We start from the raw sequence: 20127 nt of genomic DNA, 5'->3' as shown, positions 1-20127 counted from the left end.
TCAGGGTATTACCACTACATCAAGACCTGTGATGATTCATTCTAAAGATTATTTTTTCATACATTAATTAAAATACAAAGCTTGGGCTTATTGAACAATCTATACCTTTAAAAAAAAAAAAAAAAAAAAAAAAAAACAAGTGTGAGAAAGAAAAACTGAAGGGGATTATTTGTCCACTTATAATCACCTAACCCTACTCCTGAGGTAGCTCACAGTTTCCAAAAGGACCTCAAAGCAAATGGGAAGACAGGTTACTAAACTTCCTTAATTAGATCTCCAAAGGGAGCTAGGGCTTGATTCCTAAATGGGACTTAACATCTATGTTTAACATTTTGCTGCTCCAATTTCTTGCAGAATTTACCACTTCAGAAACTACTTGAGGTTCCTTGAGCATTCATGGTCACTAGCAGAGCAATGTGTGCCCAACTTCCAGCTCCCACGATGCAGCCCAACCACAGTGTGAAGAAACTATGTTCATATACTAATGTGTGCCTCACCTGCAGCCATAGGTATTTATGTCATTCAGGAGCAGTGGAACAAGCTCCAAAGTGAGAAACCCAATACACCTACTCTTCCCTTCTCTTACTGGTGTGAAAACAGCATTTTTAATGGGAAACTGGATTCATCTGCCTGTTCTGGTATGGAGAGGATCAAAGTGAAGCAAGACCTTTCTGCCTAAGCATCTTAAATATATGTTTGATCTCTTTTTTTTTCTTAAGCATTTATGTTCCAACACTTTCAAAAAGCTGATAAAGTACTGAAATTTTTATGTGCTTGTTTGCGTATAGACTGCACTGGCACGTACACAAAACACAAGTGCCAATTTTCCAGGAATTAAACACAAGAGTAAAACACCCTCTCCTCCCCATGCAGAGAAATCCTCTACTTGCCAGAACGTGTCTCACTGTACAACAGGATCTGATTGTATGATCAGTAATACTTGTGGTTTACCCCCCAACGGCCTAGGATTCAGCTCTACAAGTATTTCCAGCACAACAGTGGCTAGCTGTGATTCAGAAGTTGAATAGGTTTGCTCTACCAGGCATTGCACTCCATGGAAGGAGAACACAGAAAGGCTGCCAGAACCCTGAAGTTAGAACAGTGTTTGTAAAGTGACCCTACATGCCAGGGCAGCTCCTCTCTGCTTCTTTCCTCTTTCTTCCTGACAAATTTCCAATACGCAGTCCAAGTAGTCTAATCATCACCTGGGGCTGTATCTATGTACTGGGCCTAATTAGTTAAAAATATAGCACTGAATTCTTCCCAAGCCTGCAATTAAGACACCACATTAATCTTAGTCACTAACTTCATTCTGCTTGTTTTTCTTCCTGGAATGAAGATGAAGTGATGGATGGGTAGTCCTGGAATCTAATCCTCTTTAATCCCACAGACTCCAGTCTAAGGAAATGAGGAGGCACACTTCTCCTTGCTGTCCTGCCACGTTTCACCCCTGACTTAAGAGCAATCAGCTCCAAGAGAGCACTGATAGCATCTATGTTCTTTGGTTCTGATCAGTTACTACTGTTAGTAACCAATTACATACATAGCTAACCACTAGCAGCTGAATACAAATTATCAGCTGTTTTGACACAAGATTTACAAACCATGGCCCCAAACCAGTGATGCATACCTCAGGGGCTCCATATCTTCATGACATTCAGTCATTTATAACCTATGAAGTATAAGCAAAAACTCAGCCCTGATGGGGTGGACAACAGGCGTAAGTTTTAGCGGGGCTGAGTTTGAAATGGGGCTTATAATAATTAACCACTTAGTGGTTTCTTTATTAAGACAGAAGAACTCCACAAAGATATAAGCAGGGACTTTTATGACACTGCAGACTCATCCCACATTTGTGCCACTTGAGATCAGAGCTCAGTTGTTTGCTTGCTAGACCTTTTAATTAGTCATGGCTTTTGGAAAGCCTAAATCACCCCGGTGATGAAGAACTAGTAGAGCGAGGAAAAAGGCTTAGCACCTTTACCTGCATGTGCTCCAACTCCTAATCCCTCTCCTTTCCCACTCTGGTGCACCCATTTAAGGGGGTGTAAAGAGGAGCTCTGCCTTCTTTAAACAGAGACGCAGTACTGCCGCAGTCCCAATGGATGACAGCTATTCTGAGGACTCTGACGAGCTCAGTGTTTAAGTGCTGCAGACCCAGGTGAGAAAATACTCAATTCTGAATGCAAATCATGCACAGAAGTTAACCAGCAAGGGCACCAGTTGCAGAATTTGACCACAGGTGAGCACGGTGACTTGGATCAGTTTGACCCTGCTCTCTTATTCACTATTTATTCACTCTGTGGTGAAATTAAACTTCAAACTAATACCATTCAGCCTTTGCACTGCAGTATAGTAAAACTGACTTGCAGTTGTTTCTTGTTTCCACTTCCATACTACAACAATGACAGCCTACCACATTATATAAAAAAAAAAAAAAAAAAAAGGACAGAAAAGGACAGGAGGACTTACAGAGTTGTCTTTCACCAGAAGAGCACAGCACTGGATTCCGGCCAACAGCATTTTATGGGGATTCCATGCAACAGAATCAGCCCTACAAAATTTATAAATGGAGAAAGGGAGGTGGAAACCACATGTATAATCATGAGTATTAGGTAATTAAAAATGGCCAAACACAACGCAAGCAGACAGATTTCCCCTTTCCACACACACACATTCAGAAATCTCGCCAATTAATAGTAATATGTATTTTGAAAAACGCAGCTCTCATGGAGGCCACAGGCCCTAACTTTCACCTCAGCCCCTGGTAAGCGTGCCCACCAACTGTACTGACATACCTGTGGATGCCATGAAGAAGTCTGCAATGCTTCCTTGATACCAGAGCCGAGCCACCCCAAGAAGCCTGTTGGAACATTTAAAGAGCCAAGAAAATATTACTTGTATAAAGTTCTTTTGATAATGCTTCAAGTAATAAATTTCTGAAGATGTTTCATCTCATTTAAAACTTATTTTACTGCACAGTCAGGGGACTAAATTTTGCCTTTAGTATCATCTATTGAAATAAAGATGGCAACCTGGGGCTATGCCTAAAATAGAGGCGTTGATGGTTTGTGTCACTATGTGAGCCACAAACGACACTGTCCCTTCTATGTAAGCAAGGGCACGAACTGAAGTGTCCTTGCATAACCAGCCCCATTCCTGGTACTGACCCCCAGCGTAAACCTAAGCAGTGAGAGCAGAAAGGCCCATTTTACATATCTTCTTCCTGCTAGCAGTTTCATTTCCGAGACGTTCACAAAGGATGATACAGGATGATAATCTCTGCCAATTGCAAAGCCCAGGCTCAGTTTTTCCAGAATTTGGATAAAGTCAGTGAGTAAGCAATAGCAGCATTTCTGTTACCAGCAATACATCCAATGTTAGAAATGTTACAATGGAGTAAGACTCACAGCATCTCCCCCAGGTCATCTAAGAAACTAGTGTGCAGTCCAAGAGTCATTTAGGCATTCTCTGTAGTGAGGAGCTCTCCACTGAAACCCTTTATCAAGTGTCATCTTATCTATTCTAGATAACTATCTTTGGGTGACACCTTTTGCAGATGCCTCTCTCCACAGACTAATAGGAAGAACCCTGACAACAAACTTTTATAACACAAGTTTAATTTCTGGGCAACTGGAGTAAGGGAAGGTGATTGCCCTCCATGAATCTGATTTCACCCACCAGGTGCTGTGAATCTTCAGTTCTCAACAGTATTTGCCCACAGGGGAGGGGTGGGGAGAACATGCAAACAGTAGACATGTCATACTGAGTGCATCTGAGAATTATTAAACATGAAAAATAGGATTTTCAATGTTTATGCAGGCAGAACCCACTTAAGCAAATTTCCCGTGAAGTAAGCAAGGCTCCTCAGAGATGTGCAGGAGGTATTGGTTCATAAAACAACTGGACTCAGCTTATTTAAAAAAAAATAAAAATAAAAAAAATAAATTCATATATTTTGGGCTAATGAGAAGAAGAAAAAAAGTCACTGACTTGAAGATTCCTGAACTAAGCATGGAGAATACATGCTTTTTTGGCTTTTGTTCTTTTTTTCCTTGAAAGAAACAGTGTGTTAGCTGAACTATGAATTTAGCATCAGTATTTGCTTCACAGGCCATACATTAGGAATAAGATCTGCTATCTCTGGTAGACAAAAATGCTAAAGACTCACAAGAGAAACAAAAGGTAAATAACTTGTCTTAACACATCATTCTCATTAATGCAGCACATTAACATACCACATCATATTTTATGTTACCATGCTCACAAGAGCCTTGCCGAGGAAAGGGCTGCTGCTCAATCTACAGGTGGGACCTAAGGTAGGAAATTATTTGCCACAAACTTCACAGTAGTCCCATGGCAGAACCATGACTTAAAACTGGGTTTCTCCAGCTAACCCAAATTTGTCATGTTATGGAAAGACAATCAAACCAGACTTCCTATTCATAGACAAATTTTGCTCATTTCATTCCCTGATCAATAAAGTCAGAAGAGTTACTAAATTATTTCCTGATTTTCATAATTCATAAGCAACCCACTGAAATATAATAAATCTTTACAAAATCTGCATCCAAAAGGCTCTGTATTTGAAAAAGTTGACATAGTCACACTTTCTCTGAAAAACAGGACTAGAAAGACCCTCAAGAGGTTATCGCAACAGTATGCCACCCCCAAAGGCAGGATTAGCCACACTCATCTCATTTCTGTCAAACACTTGTATTTTCTAGAGGTTATTAATCGATTAACAAAACAGCTTGTGATCAGCATCGAAGTGAAAAATAAGGTGCAGACAGACATCAGCAATTGCTACCTCCACCACACTACTGGCAGTACTTTCTGCCTTTGTATTAAAAATTACTGCTGGAGATCTGGAAGAGAAGGATGATAGTACTGGAGGTCCAGACATTTCCACCACCTTTCACTCTCTCCTTGAGCCATAGTACTACAAGATGAATTTGTGCTCCACGCTTCTTTACCCAGCTCAGAAACCAAATGCCTAGGGATCCAGGGCTGGCAAAAAAACCAAAAATGAATGAGAAGGCACCTAAGACAACTGAGAATCACTGGGTTTGTCTGTTTTTAAAGACCTCTAATGATGGAGGCTACACAAATTAACCACTTTAATCTGTGTGAATGGTAACCCTACTGATTTAAAAGTGTCAGTCCTAAGCAGCCTTACCTCTTGTCATACCTGCAGCAGTTACGGGAACAGATTATTCGTTGTCTTTTTTGCAGCAGTTTTCAAAGCTTCTGTAGACTACTACATATTGTCTCTTTTTCTCTTCTAGCCTCAGTAACAGCAGTGCTTTCAATCTTTCCTCACTGGTCGTAATTTCTAGACATGGTTATGTTTACCCCCATTGTTTATTTTCTTATTTTCTAGTCTTTATTATTTTCTAACCTTTCTCCTGTAGGTCCTTAACCTTCTTGAAATGCAGCTTTTTATTTGGGTGCAATCTAGATAAAGCAGATTGAGTACCAAGCAGAAAGAGAGAATTATTTTATATATCTTCTTTATTTAATTCTCAAAGACATCTAACTGTTTGAAAATGCTTATGATTGCTGATTCGTGATATACTCCAAACCCCAGATCTTTTTCTGAAGATCTGCTGTCTAGCCAACAATCCCCAGCCTGTGTTTGTGCAGTTGATTATTACAGCTAAACTTAAAAGCTCTATCTTTATTGAACTGTAGCCTAGTTTTTTCCACTTTCTTCTCCAAACTGTCAAGATCTCTTTGATTTCTAATCCTGTCCTCCCACTGCCTTTTGCAGCAGTTTTGTGTCATTTGCAAATTTAGTCTGCATATTCTTTTTCATCCAAGTTATTAATGAAAATACCAGATAATATCTAACCTAGGATGGACCTTTGTGGAATCCTGCTTGAAATTTTCTCCTCTTTCAGTAGTGAGCCACTGGTAATGCTCTTTAGGACTTTCCAGCCAGGTTTTCACTCACTACCACAGCTGCAGCTTGGCATGTTTCTCTGGCTTTCTGACAAGATATTGCAAAGACAAAGTTAACTGCTTCTCCTCCATCCATGAGGATACAGAAGAAAGGTACGTTGACCACACTACATTGACACATCTTGTTTATGACAAATCCAGCTGAGAGCAATGCTGAGTAGCTCAAAACACAAAGACTATCACCTGTGTCCCACGCAATGTAATTGGTAACCAGGTATGAGAAAACTCATATGCAACAAACTGATTACAGCTGAACGATGGGAATCACAGTGTGATTAAACTAACCACCTGAGCACAAGTTTATAGGTCAAAGCTGATTTTCTGTACTCATCTAGCCATAGGAAAAAAAAAGTCGAAGGACCAGCAGGGAAGAAATACTCATAGTGTTTAAAGCTACATGAACACAATACATGACATATGCAAGTGCTGGAGCTTGAGTGCATATTGATGATACAAAACAAGTCATCAAGAAAGGCATCATAGATGTATGATAGAATGCAATAAGCAACTGGAATGCATGTATGAATACTGTAATATACACAAAATAAGCCTGGTTATAACCTCTGCACTTAGGCTATTGAACTGCTTGACTGCTGAGACAGTTTGGGTTTATCGATACTACCTTCTTGAAACAACTTTTTCCTTAACTCCTTTTTCCTCTTTAGGATTGTCTCCATATGAGAGCTTATCTACTATTTCTGACTTTATTGAAATTTGTCTTCCTGAAGCCCACTGATTTTATGTTGATATTCTCCCTTTTGCCCTTCCTAAGAATCGTGAGCTTTATCATTCCATATTTAATGAAAAGAGTCTCCCTAGGGCAAACATATCAATTTTCAGAATCAGAAAATATTCTGAAATGAGATACATCAGTGTAAATCTGGAAATAACACCACTGACATTCATGTAAGATATTCTTCTAAACACCTCGAGACCATTTGCAGTAGATAATCCCGATTCCCATCAATTATACATGAAAAGTCCTAAATTAGACAGAACTTTCCCTGGTTTTTAATCTGTTTTAATTGTTTTGTATTTTTTCCTCCAAAGTTACAGCAGGCCCAAACAGCAACTCAGCACTCTCATTTGCTGTAACTCAGACTGCATAATGTGCAGATCATTCAACAACAAGCCAGGCCTTTCAGAGGAATGCAGATCCTCGGAGCTTTCAAAAATACCATGTTCTTGCCTACAAGGCTAGAAGCAGGTAGGCTTGCTTAAAAACAAATAAAAAAAAATCCATCTCTTCACTATATTTCTTGTACTCTCTTTCTGAATGGCAGATGCCTGGTCTCACTGTACCTCTTCACATATTATTCTAGTAAACCTATTTCTAACGGTGCTGTGAGTGAAAAAAAGGTCACATTATAAATTACAGTCTGCTTATTTTATTATAGCACATTCGTATATACATGTATGGCTGGTGTCACATGGAAAGCTTTGTCATTTCCCCACACCCTGTTCTCCTACAAAAACAGCTAGAAACTTTAAACAAAGAAACAGCCATCCACTCAACTCCTCATAGAAAGCGAAAGGAAAGGTGGAAAAAAATACTGTTAACTCCCGAGAACCACTGAGAGGTTCAATACATGAATCTCATCTTAACTGAATGATTGGTCTTCCAGACCATAAACCCAAATTATTACTGGACATTTTCCCTTCTACTGGCAACCAATTAACATCTGACTAATACAGTCACTGTCCAAACAGAAAATTAGCTTTAAGATATTCACTGACACTTTTACCTTACTCTTACACTTGAACGTGAGGCAAAACTGGAAGAAGAAATTTAATTCTTTACAAAACACTATCCACTGCCTATGACTTATATAGTTCAGAATACGGCCCAGGCTCATCCCACCTAATTTTAGTTATTTGGCTACAGGGGTTATGTTAGTAAACTACTCATTGTCCTCCTACAGCCATTGGAGATGGCTCCAGCTACGTCTATTCAACACACCTAAGATCCAACAGAGTTTGAACACATCCCTCTTTCCACCAGCTATATATAGACATGGCAAGAAACTAGCACCTAATGCTAACACTGCACTTCTGCTGCAGATCGGCTGGGTTGTTCTCACCAGCACACAGCAGACATTTTAAATACTAGGGCTAAACTCTGCATCTTTGCCGCCAAGTCAATAAGAAAACTCTTTTGCCTCACACACGCAGCAACTTTATTAACGTCTGTGAGACATTTACTTGAAACACACATGAATGCCTAGGTAATTTTTCTTCAGATACTCAACATTAAACAAACACTTCAAACAGGTCTAAAAATCTCAGTCAATGCTGCTCCAGATTCTCCATTGCTTCGTGGCTTTTAATCTATCCATTCTGGATTTGTGGCATTGCAATTCTAAAGAGAATGCAATTTTAGAAAACATAAGGGACCTAGTTTTAGAATAACACATTTACAGCTAACTCTTTCAGGTAATAAAAAGGCTCAATGATTATTCCAAAAAGATTTATAGATGGATTTTAATATCAAAACCTAAAATGATAAAGAAATGAGAAAAGAAAATTTCTGAACAATTCAGGAAAACATAAAGATATCTACAAGAAACTCAAACCTGTAAATGTGAAACAGAGTAATTCACAACTGGTTGAGTCAGAATCTACCTTTATCTTAACCTGTACAAACCACAAAGCTAATGTGTCTATTCTCCAATAGAATATGGAAACAATCTGAAGTTGTATTTGTATATAATCACCCTTGAAGCATTGATTTTAAAATAATTTTGAAATATAACCCGACAATGACAAAATAGCTTTGACTGCTTGTCACAACCAAATTATTTGCTGTTTTTCAGCACGTGTAACAGAGACAAATCAGAATTTACTTCTGGTCTCTACGCAAAAAAGAGAAGTATTAGAGCCCAACTTACTTCTACAAAGAAATATTAAAAGTCAAGAAAAACATCAATTATAAAAAAGCAATGCTAAACAAAACTACACAGTATATAAAACTCACATCAACATGAAGCCAGAGGCCATGCTTTTCACAGATATCGGCAATGCTATCCAGAGGATCAAATGCTCCCAGCACTGTTGTGCCTGCTGTAGCACAGACAAGAAATGGTGCTGACCCCTGCAACAGGATTAAAAACAAAATTGTCATTTGCACTGCTCATCTCCTCCAGTGTACCTGCAGAGCTAAAGCATGAAAAGGTCTAGGAATGTAGGACAAAGATGTGACAGTCTACATTTAGTTTCCCAGCAGAAGGTATTGCATTTAAAAGCACTTAAAAAAAAAAAAAAAAAAGGAGGCGGGGGGAGGGCATTTCCCATTTCCAGATTCCCAGTTAACACCATCACAGGGCAGACTTCGCCAGCTTCAGAATGTTTTGGCAGATGCTAGTTATGTCAAGATCAAAACGTACTGGATATTTGACATCTCTCTTCATACACTGATTTTCATTTTTAAGTCTTCCACATTTTACTACCATTCTGCTGAATAAAATAAAGCTACTAGCTCAGCCAGCGGGCTACCCATGCAAGGTAAGGGCTCATCCCTCTACGGTTTCCACCTGCATTGTCTCTGTAATGCCCCTGTTCTCTGCCTGGTGAGGAAGAACCTTCAGTTATGGAACACTACTTGCCTTTGGTAGCACTGGCACAAATTGTGACTGGGACGGTCATTGCTGCCTGACCCCCGTGCCTGATCTACAGCGAAGTGCTATTCTCTTCCTCCTACGCCTGTCTAGGAAACAGGAAGGGCTGTAGATGTAACTGCATGTTAGGAGTGAGACCGCTGAAAAATCTCAGGCAGTGTTAAGGCTAGGCAGGTGACATAAGGTTGCAGTCTCAGACAACTACCGTAAGCTATCCATTTTGGTTTCAGTGGCTTGGCTCACCGCTTTCCCTTTCAACTAATATCAACTAATAGCAGGAGTGCAATGACAATAGCAGACTGGGTCAGGTACCCTTGCAGATGTATGTTCCTGTGCCTACTCAGAAGCAGAAACTGAAACAATGAGAAGAATCGGTGGAGTCTGTAACAACCCCATGAAATTGAGGGTATCAGCCCTAGCAATGACTGTGGGGTCTCACTTGCTGGTAAATACATGCTGAAGGAACTCCTCTGCATGTTTCAGCATCTGGCCCACAGCACGACAATGCAGTTAATAACAATGTTGTGACTCTTCAGTACGTTGTACAATCTGGGAACCCTGGAGTTAATTTGCAGTGAATTAAATCTCACAGATGATGTAGAAGTCTCTCTGCTGATGTAACTCAATGTAGCTTCACTGAAATCAGACATCAGCTGGCAAGTCAAACTCTGCATGAGTCTTTATGTATCTTCAGCTGAAATCTGATTTCTCTTTTTAAAAAAGATTATTGTTACTTTTAAACATCTGCTACAGAGACAGACAGGCTTGATTTACATTTACAATCTGACAGTTTTATACTTCCTTGACAGTGTAGAGGACTGTTAGAATGGTTATTTGTATTATAGAATTCCTTTACCAATTGCTAAACAGTGAAAAGTAACCTTGGAATGAATTTAAATTAATCCCATACAGTCACAAAGAATTACCAACCTATAATTCACTTCTTGATCATTCATTCCTAGTACAACCTACCACAAAAGTCAATCAAACTTACAAACAAGCCTGAAGCTCAAGTATAAAACAGCTGCAAGTGAGGCAAAGATATATTTGCTGCACCTAGTTTCTCACCAATTTTCTCCCACAGCTACATCAAAGTCAAAGGTCCTCCAGCAGCCAGCAGGTAACATGACTGAATATGGGCACAAGCCTTGGATCTTTACAAATTCCAAAGACAGTTGCCATTACATTTTTCCCTGCAAATAAGGGAATTAAATTTCTGTTCTTCTTGACAATATAGTTAAATACATCTTCCAGACAAAATTCTCTAAAAAGAGGCCTAAGACTCTTGCTATTCATAGCCAAGTGATCTTTTTGTGCTCCTGTCACTAGCAAATACACCTCTGTTGTCTAGTCACTCGAATATTTACTGTAATTCACTGAAGTGTCCTTCTATAAAAGTTGTAAAGCAGAGCTTCATGAAGAACAGACACACTTACTGAAACTGATGACATAAAACTTTCCAATATCCCTGTAACTTCTATTAAAATGCAAGTAAAAGAGTGTTCTCCTGTAAGCAGAGCATTTAAATATAGAACAATTGGTTTTAAATTGCAGAGAACCCTACTGAGGTTGATCTTTTCTTGTTTCAAGTCATAAATGCCAGAGGATTTCTTTCAAATAACCACTTATTTTGTTATTATACCAACAAACAAGAATTCTGGTTCTGCAAGAGCAAAGAGGTTATTCTTCTGTCAGCCTGCTTCCTCTTGTTCAGTTTTATTTCAGATCTTTTCTTCCTCCAGCTTGCTGTTGTGGTTTAACCACTTTGAACGAGTGAAGGATAAGTTGTCTTCCACAGGTAACACGAAGTACAGAAAAAGGCAAACAAGAGAGTTTGCTGGATCATTAGGGTCAACATTAATCAACAGTTACGCTATCTAGCATGAAACTCAAAGAAGAGCTGATGATCTGCAGAAGATGTATGTAAATCAGATCTTAGTGAAAGCTGTTGTGACCATGCCAGTGCACAACAGGGCAGCACTGCCTTTGCTTTTCTATCAGCTACAAAAGCAGGCTTCCCAAGGTAGGATTCCACGGTAGGTATCATCCACACCATGCACATTGCACTAGTTGCTTGGTATTCACAGACTGTGGACTAAGAGCTGAGTGCTGAATCCTACTGCTCTGATGCACAAACTGGAATTGAGAAATAAGGTGAGCTAGCCAAGCCAAAAGATGCTCTATGCCTTAGAACTCACATTCAGTCCTCCAAGCTCTCTAAAATAAATTACGCTGACTACAGTAAGTGCTGTCTTACAGATTGTGGGAACGTATGTTAAAAGTTGTCCAACACCCACATCAGTACATTTCCACATGCTGGCCTTTGACTGACTACTTGGCAGAGTCCCTGGGCGAAAAGAGACACAGGACTGAATCTCTGCATTCTTACTACAACACTAGAGAGGACCACATTTAGCATTTGTAGCTTGTACAGTAGCTTTAGAGAATGAGCCACGTGTTACAGTTCTTGCTCACTGTAGAGTACAGAGCAATAGCTCCTGTAATTAACTGAAAAACCTACAGTTTTCATTTACCGTTTAAAGAACACAAATACTGCATCCATTTAAAAAAGGATTAAGGGCAAAAGAAATCCTAGAAGAAACGTGCTAAATACTTCAGAGCAGCACTGTACTCAGGACTTTGATTAATAGTAAACACTCTGTGGAATTTTTCTCCCTCATTAAGAGTGTAGCACTTAGAAGTCTTGGCTTGCTTCACAAGTTTGTGGCAAGCAGACTGCACCTGTAAGACACACACTGTCACATTAACTGCCCTATTTTTAAGATTTCACTCACTCTTAGTTTCCCTTCCTTTCACTCAGACACAAGCACACAGTCTGCATGCACTTTTCTCTCCTTCATGTTCTCCTTCCCCCTCTCACCTCTTTCCTGGCCCGTTGGACTTGTTTCTCCAGTTCCTCAGGTACCATCTTACCTCTAAGGGACACAGATTTAAAACTTTTTCAGTTACATTCAGATAGGTTAGTTATCTACCACACTACTGCATTTTAAAAAGGCTCAGAGACCACAGTCATGGTCTTTGTTTCCTTACCTTTCATCTGTTTTGATGAAGTAAACGTTCTCTGTACCAATACCCAGGAAGGAGGCTGCCTTCTTCATGGAGTAATGACACTGTAAATGAAAGAGGCGTGAAAGAACAGTTAAGTACACAATTAAAATGAAAGAAAGAAATTTCTTAGCATAGGGAAAAGGGACATTTCAATTAGTTTGATAGCAGCTAACAGCCATGGTAACAGTGTATACTAACACAAAAAGCAAACTGAGAAAGCTACACATCACCAAGACTATCTTGTATTTAACAATGACACATACTGCAGAAAATAAGACACAAAAAAAAAAAAAAAATGTGCACTGTGTTTAAAATGTAGGCTTAAAAGAAATTTTCTACTCCATAAATTTTTTAAATTGCATTAGAATGAAAAGTAGAAATTTTGAAGTGTTGCCAGGGAAGACTTATTAACCATTTTAAAATATTTTAATAGAACCTTGTCAAAAGCATCATGGAGTGTAAGAGTTAGAAAATGCATGAGAAGGTGCAAAGGCTGTTGAACCCAACAGCCTAGAAGCAATCGATAGGTCTGAAAGCCCAAAAGCACCCCTCCTTGGAAACTGGACCCTTAATTAGTATGTATCTTATGATATATCTAAAGCCTCTACCTCTTTATCCTTGTAATTTTTCTATAAGCTTTCTTGAAACAACAACTGTTGGCCACTGCTAGAGATAAGGTACTATGCTAAACTAACCCTTGGCCTGATCCAGCAACTCTCTTCATGGGATCAAGAAGCTCAAGTCCCAGGACTTGCCAAAGCTTGGAGAAGTGGTACAATTGGGACTTCCAAGGCCTTCAAAGCACTATCTCTGAAAAAGGAGGCATTGTGAAGGTTGTTCACATGAACGTGATCTTAGAAGCCATTGTGAAAGCAAGCAGACTTTAGACAAGACTCAGCACATCTGCAAAAGTTAGCATGGATTTTGCAAAAGGCTGCAGTCCGGACCAGTCTGCATTTTTCAGAAAGTGAAGTTACTATTTCAGCAAGGTCTCATCACAAGGATGTCTTTGAATAAGTACAGATACATGGAGCCCAATTCCCACTTTGCATTAAATAAAGGGCATTTATTTACTTATGAAGGCTATGAAGTGAGTGTAAAAGATGCCCCTTCACCTGCTCAAAGGATACTAGAAATGAGCCTTTATTCAATCAGAATGTGGGAAAATGGCTCTGGTGAGAAGGACTCAAAGCCCACAGTCCACCAAGTACTTTTTACAACTTTTTTTCTATTAAACAAACATTCAAGGTATATATTATCATATTTCCAGCATTCACCTCAATAAGGACTTGCTCTACTGTGTTTACTGTTGTTCCAGTATAAGAATATTTTCTTATTCCAGAATAAGAGTATGTTGATCTTGGCTTAACTCATTTTCAAGATTAGCCTGGGAATTCAAGATACAGTGACCTTCTTAATCTGAAGATATTGTTAGATGTCGAAACCACTCTGAATAACCTGCAGCATGCCAAATGTCTAGCCATTCATAGCAAAGGAATCCATTTTGAGAGTATGCAGCATATCATAGGATTACACAGTTCTCAGAATCAAGATCATCCAAGCCTTGGCCTACCACTACTTTTCCTCAAAAATAAAATCGGCTCTTTTTCACATTATTACTGAAGAGTTAAAATAACACATACTCCAGCAACTGTGAAGATGTCTAGAATTGTTACTTTTCAAACAGGAGGTGAAGCCAGGTGGTTAATTAATTCCATTTTCTTCCAGACAGTTCACACAAATGCAGTTACTGTGGAACATAATTATGAAAAATGTACAACATTTTAATGTGTGGGCACGAATATATTAAGGGTATTAAAGCCTGTCATGCTTATTTTGATCAGACTGATCATCTCAAAGGGCTCTTTTTCTTTCCGACAAAAAGGTTTCCGAAACCATCACCTGCTTTTTAAATAAAGGCATACAAAGACACTACCTGATACTACCAAGTAGTTTAAGAAAGCTTAATTTTGTAACATGACACATCCACAAAGCCTTCAGGGCTCATTCATTTAGACTGTTACAAGAATAATAACATACATAGGTGGATAATTAGTCTTACATTACATCATCAAATTGCATCAATAATGGTAATAATGATTGTAGAGTGGCTGTGTGTTGTTCAGTAGAAGTTTGGAGGTGTTTTCAACTAATTAGTGAATCACTTAAAATACAAGTTGCCTCCATCACTGATTTCTATCCATTAGGTTCAAATGAAAGGTATGAATCACCAAGCATAATCAGATCGCTCCACACTGAGGAAGCAGTAGACCTGCAAATTCAGTATACTAGTAAACAGGCAATCGCTAAATCATGTATTTTATTATAAAAAATGGTATGGGAGACTGGGAGGAAAAATAGAAGAGGGTTGAGCATCTGAGAGATGATACCAAAAAGCAGAGTGAAAGAGAAGAACAAAGGGAATACCAAAACAAAACAGGCTGCAAAGACACAATTTCTTGTCTCCGCAAGTACTTCTATACCTCTAGGAAAATTTTGTCACGTCTTCAGCAGGACAGAAAAGGGACAAGATATGTACTACTACATGGACTTCGAATATGCTTTCTTTGATGAAAAAAGTAGTCTTTCAGTTATACTGAAAGTCAGTTATACTGACTGAAAACATAGAAGAATTTCTTTTTTTTTTTCCCTATTGCTATTATCACTAGAAGCCTTTATGCTAAATTACACTGCATCATTTAGCAGCTCCAGTTGCAACAATGTCAATTCACTTGTTCATAGTTCACTGTCGGGGGCGGGGGGGGGATGTACTTGTAACTAGATTACATAGTAATTACAAATAATTTAAAATACAGAGAGTTCAGTTTACTCTTGCCATGTCTTCTGCAGTTTTGTTTGTTTGGACATATTAAATTTGTATCCATTAGTAGTAAGAAATGAATGCCTTTGAGCACAGCATCAAATTGGAACAGCGCATTTAAGATGTGCTACTGTACTACTTTTAACTATAGCTAGACACAGTTTTTGTTTCCTAATAACGTTTACAAAGACATGGTACTTTCCCCCGTGCTCATTAAATCAGAAGATAAATTTGTATTTTCTTGATTTAGAAAAAGTTTCCTAGAAACATGATTGCATAAAGCAATTACATTATTGTTAGATTGTTTTATTACTCATTTTTGTCTGTTGTAATTTCAACAGGGGACAGCATGTTGAGTTAATGTTGTGCTCTCTCACTTTATTACTTTCATGATCAAGTTGCACTGGGGAGGAATTTAGTTTCATTGCATCTAAAAAACTGCTTATATCAGCATGCACATTTTACAGATCTTCTACCCTCAGCTACCTCAAATTTAGCAGATTTCTACCTTTTAGATCAATGCAATACAGTCTTGGGGCAGAACAAAGTTGAGATGGAACTCAAACAGCAAAAAGTGACCAAAAGGTGAGCTGACATCTGTAACTACAACTGTATTCAGCTCCTACAGAGCCACAAATGATGCCTCAAGGAAGTGGGATGTAGCAATTTCTCTACTACTGCTACTGTCTCCATAGGAATCACTCTGTAATGGTCCAGCAAGAGAACTACACAGTAGTAGCATGAACAGTGTTCATTGTGTATAACCGTAATTTTAAGTAGCTAAGCATTTTACTTGCAGGAACAAGGAGCCTGTTTATTCCTGAAAGCAAAACAGCACAAGAGGACCTTGGGTGGGCCATGCATTAAACACACGTCTTCATGTCATCCAAGAACATACAAAAAGCACATAGCCCCCGTCCACATAAAATTAAGTCACTGACAAGTCTGTGCATTTTCCTGCACTACAGCAAGGCAACTTTTTCAAGTCTGCCAAGTGCTAGACTGAAGCTCTGGGACATGGCAACTCAAGATAAAAACAATTTCATTTCAACAGTGCTGAAGCCAAGCCCTAAAATGACACAAGTGCCTTCAGCAGCCATGTGTTTGGACTCCTTATCAATACTCTCAGTTCATTATAGCCTCATGGCTTCTCCATGCCAACGGTTTGTCTGATTCATATTGAAGATAAACACAGGTTGTTAACTTCTCCAGGACCTTTTATTTAAAAAAAAAAAAAAAAAATTTCTTCTCCAGGTACCTCTTCAGGGAAAAAAAAAAAAAACAAATGCCAAATAGAAGAAATAAAAGAAGACTCAAAATAAAAACAAATTTTAAAAGATTGTGTGACACAAGCATTTCAGCATACTTTTTACTACACATATACTCAATATGATGTAAACAAACTTCCAAAAGGTAATATAACTTGAACTCAGTACAGGTGGATCTAAAATAAGTATATATGAATATATTACCATTAATAAACACTAAAGACCTTAGACAAATGCCACAATATCTAACCACTAAAATGGGCAGTTTTACAGCAAGTGATTATTAAGTACTGAAGACAACACCATTTTGTGAATCAAGCAAATTATTACAGATCAAAAGCATCGCCTTACAAATAATTTACCAAGTTTCATGGTTTTGGTCTTCCGGGTGAACCAAAGAGACCAAAATAAATTTACTCTGGCAGTCAAATAAAATTTCTTTTGCCATGAAATTAAATGCTTGTTTGGTTTGGAGTATGAGAGTATATGTTTTAGTAAAATCTTGCAATGAAATAAAATGTTACTTTGCGATAAAAATTCCACATGCTTCACTTCAAAAGTATTAATGGAACATGTTTCAGTCTCATTTTCCCCTCCTTAGCTATTTTTAAGATATAATGTGGTGGATTAAGTATGAACTGGCACGCCCATTCACATGCACACTTTTCAGAAAGAAAAACCTAAATATATTTTGCATGTGAAAAAAAAATCCCTTTATTTAGGATATTTGGATTCAGTACTAAAATATATGTGCTGTCTTGGACAACTTATGCAATACCTCAATCCCTCAGGCCTCTTCAAAATAAGTCTCTTGTCTATTTACACTGTAAACTGTTTGAAGCATAAACTTAACAGCTAAAATTATTCTAGTAACTATATACTTCCTAACACAAGATTCTCACTTCCACTGGGGCCTTTATATAGTGGAGTCAGAACTAGTAACAACTCTGTACTAATCAAATTATAAATTCTTAAAATTGGAGGGACAAGTGAGAGAGAAAAAAGCCTTAAAAAAAATTTGCTTCAGAATAAATGTATGACTATACCTCGATTCCCACAGGCAGTTTGGGCACATATGACCCAAAAACTTTAAAGCTAGCCACATATTTTCAGTTATTTAACGAAGAACTGTCTAAAGTTCCAGCAGGTTTTTTTTTAAATGCTTTATGGTAGGTTTGGTTCTGTACCACAACCAATCTGTATCAAGACACAGGGCAGAGTGTGAGCTGCACAAAACTATCCCACAGGTCCATAAGTGCTCAGCTTAGTACAAATAAAAAACTGCAGAAAAAACTTTACATCCAAAACCTACCTAAGGTTCCTGCTAGACTTTATGCAGTGGGAAACAAAAAGCTACAGACCTCCACAACACACCACATGCATGCTGCTTCAGGTTTGCCCCATGTACTACCTATTCTTATATTAGCAAGAGCAGGAACATCTGTGTTTGTGTTCTGAAAGCAAGTAAGCTTCTGCAGGTAAACTTACCACTAGACTTCTCCACTTAGTTCCAATATTCCACGTCACACACTGACAACAAATTTATTGTAACAGTGCCCCATCAAATATGCAAATGATACAATTTTAAAGCCATTGAAAAATAAAAGCTCAACAAGCTTTTTTTGTTTTGTTTTTACCTCTTCCGAAGCGAACAGGACTAGTCTTGGCAAACCTGAAAGCCCTTTTTCCTTTATCTCAGGACAAAACTTGTATCTTGCTAAGTTCATCGCATACATATTAGAAACAGAGCCACCTGCAGAGAGACATACAAATATCATATTAGCCTGAGTCCTAGTATCTCTCCTGTGTTTCAGTGCTTGACCTATTAGGGAAAAAATAAATACAGTTAGCCTATAGATGCATCCATCATGGCCTATTTCCTTCTCAAAAGCCTACAGACCATTTGAACTTTGGGCTCTGCAGCATGCATGGAAACAGAGTGTATTTGAATGCTTTTTGGGGGTATTTCCTGAAGAATAAGAATTATGCCCAAACAGCTCTCCCCGACAGAGAACACCCTGCAACAGCTCCTTCCCATTCACCCTGAACCACTGCCAGCTCAGCCGCCCGCACTGAGCTCTGCCGTGGCCTCACCATACACAGCCTAGGAGATCTCTTGGGCAGCCAGGGCTCATAGTATTGCGGGAAGAAAAAAGCCATTAGAAAAAAACTACAGTAAGCGGGAACTGGAAGATCTGCAAGGTGAGATCTGTATGGGCTTTATTCACTTAAAAGAACAAAACCAAAGCAGTAAGAAAACCCTGACATGAAACTAGCACAAAAAAAGTACAATTCATTTACCTTTTGACAGTACCTCAGTAAGTTTTAAATTAAACAATTCTGCCATAAAAATCAAGGATTCTACTGAAAATATACATCAAATCTGATATAGGAAAAAAATCCACACCATTAGTATTTTTTTTCAAAAAGAATTCTAGGGGATTTTCGTTTGTTTGTTTTCCTACTACTACCATGTAAGCTAAAATTACTAACTTTGTTCTGTTTTTGGAGGGGGGTGTTAAATCCATTTACTCATTTAATTTCTCTTCTCACTCTCAAATTAGATAGAAAACCTTCACATTTAGCCTTATCATTTGTTATCCAAATAATCTGTGGAATAAAATCATTATGCTTCATTATTTCAATACAGTGGGCTAGAACACTGCTTTAAGAAACAATGGAAAACCACAGCTTATCAAGAAGCTTAAGAAATATTTGTTTGCTTGGCCTTATTGTAACATTTAATAAAACTATCAAAGGAATTAAGCTCACGACACTCCCACTAAGATAAATTCTGGCTCCCACAGCTGATAGGCAGGATACACAGATCAGTGTCCTCAAGCACCACTGGTTGGTGGTCTCTGGCTCATAAACTGGCTCCCTGTCTGTCAGTTTGACTCAGTGCCATGAGGTTGTTGGTATGGCTGTTAATAAGGGTAGGAAGGGCACTAGTTACAAATAATTAATTTCCACATAATTATAGATTTATATTATTTAATATAGAACTGTTTTCATTCATTTGCTGATCAGATTCACAGAATTATTACCAGAAACACGTAAAATAAGCCTGAATTAAATAGCTCTGTGTGTGCATCACTTTTTTTTTGCATGCATTTTCAAATACTCTAAATGAATCCAATGTTCATGGAATTACTGGTATTAGCTGGTTTATAATGACTCAGCTTGAAATTTAAACAGTTCCTACCTGGATTAAATAGACCATCACCTTCTTCCCAGCCTATGAACTCAATCATTTTTTTGATGACTGCTTCTTCCACCAACAGAAACACAGGGGATACTTCATATGTATATCTGAACAAAAATAAAAACATCATGATTGGCATTAAGAGTACAGAACTCATGCCACACAATATTGCTAAAACTAAATAAA

The 20127-nt window shown here is 38.3% G+C and overlaps 1 protein-coding gene across 2 annotated transcripts in view; it reads right to left on the bottom strand.

Annotated features, from left to right (window-relative positions):
• Positions 1–20127, bottom strand: part of GADL1 (glutamate decarboxylase like 1) — a 131827-nt gene that overhangs the window by 49562 nt on the left and 62138 nt on the right. For both annotated transcript variants that reach the window (XM_055709956.1, XM_055709955.1), the window contains exons 5-11: positions 19942–20048; positions 18374–18489; positions 12630–12709; positions 12460–12514; positions 8939–9055; positions 2799–2863; positions 2473–2554 (exon numbers count right to left, since the gene is read on the bottom strand). In XM_055709956.1, coding sequence (XP_055565931.1) covers positions 2473–2554; positions 2799–2863; positions 8939–9055; positions 12460–12514; positions 12630–12709; positions 18374–18489; positions 19942–20048 — 622 coding nt within the window. The remainder of the gene's footprint in view (positions 1–2472; positions 2555–2798; positions 2864–8938; positions 9056–12459; positions 12515–12629; positions 12710–18373; positions 18490–19941; positions 20049–20127) is intronic.

This window comes from Falco cherrug, chromosome 4 (genome assembly GCF_023634085.1).
Source record: "Falco cherrug isolate bFalChe1 chromosome 4, bFalChe1.pri, whole genome shotgun sequence".
In the NCBI taxonomy this organism is placed as follows: Eukaryota; Metazoa; Chordata; class Aves; order Falconiformes; family Falconidae; genus Falco; species Falco cherrug.
Note: the sequence above shows the minus strand (reverse complement) of the source record. Positions and strands in the feature narration are given on the sequence as shown.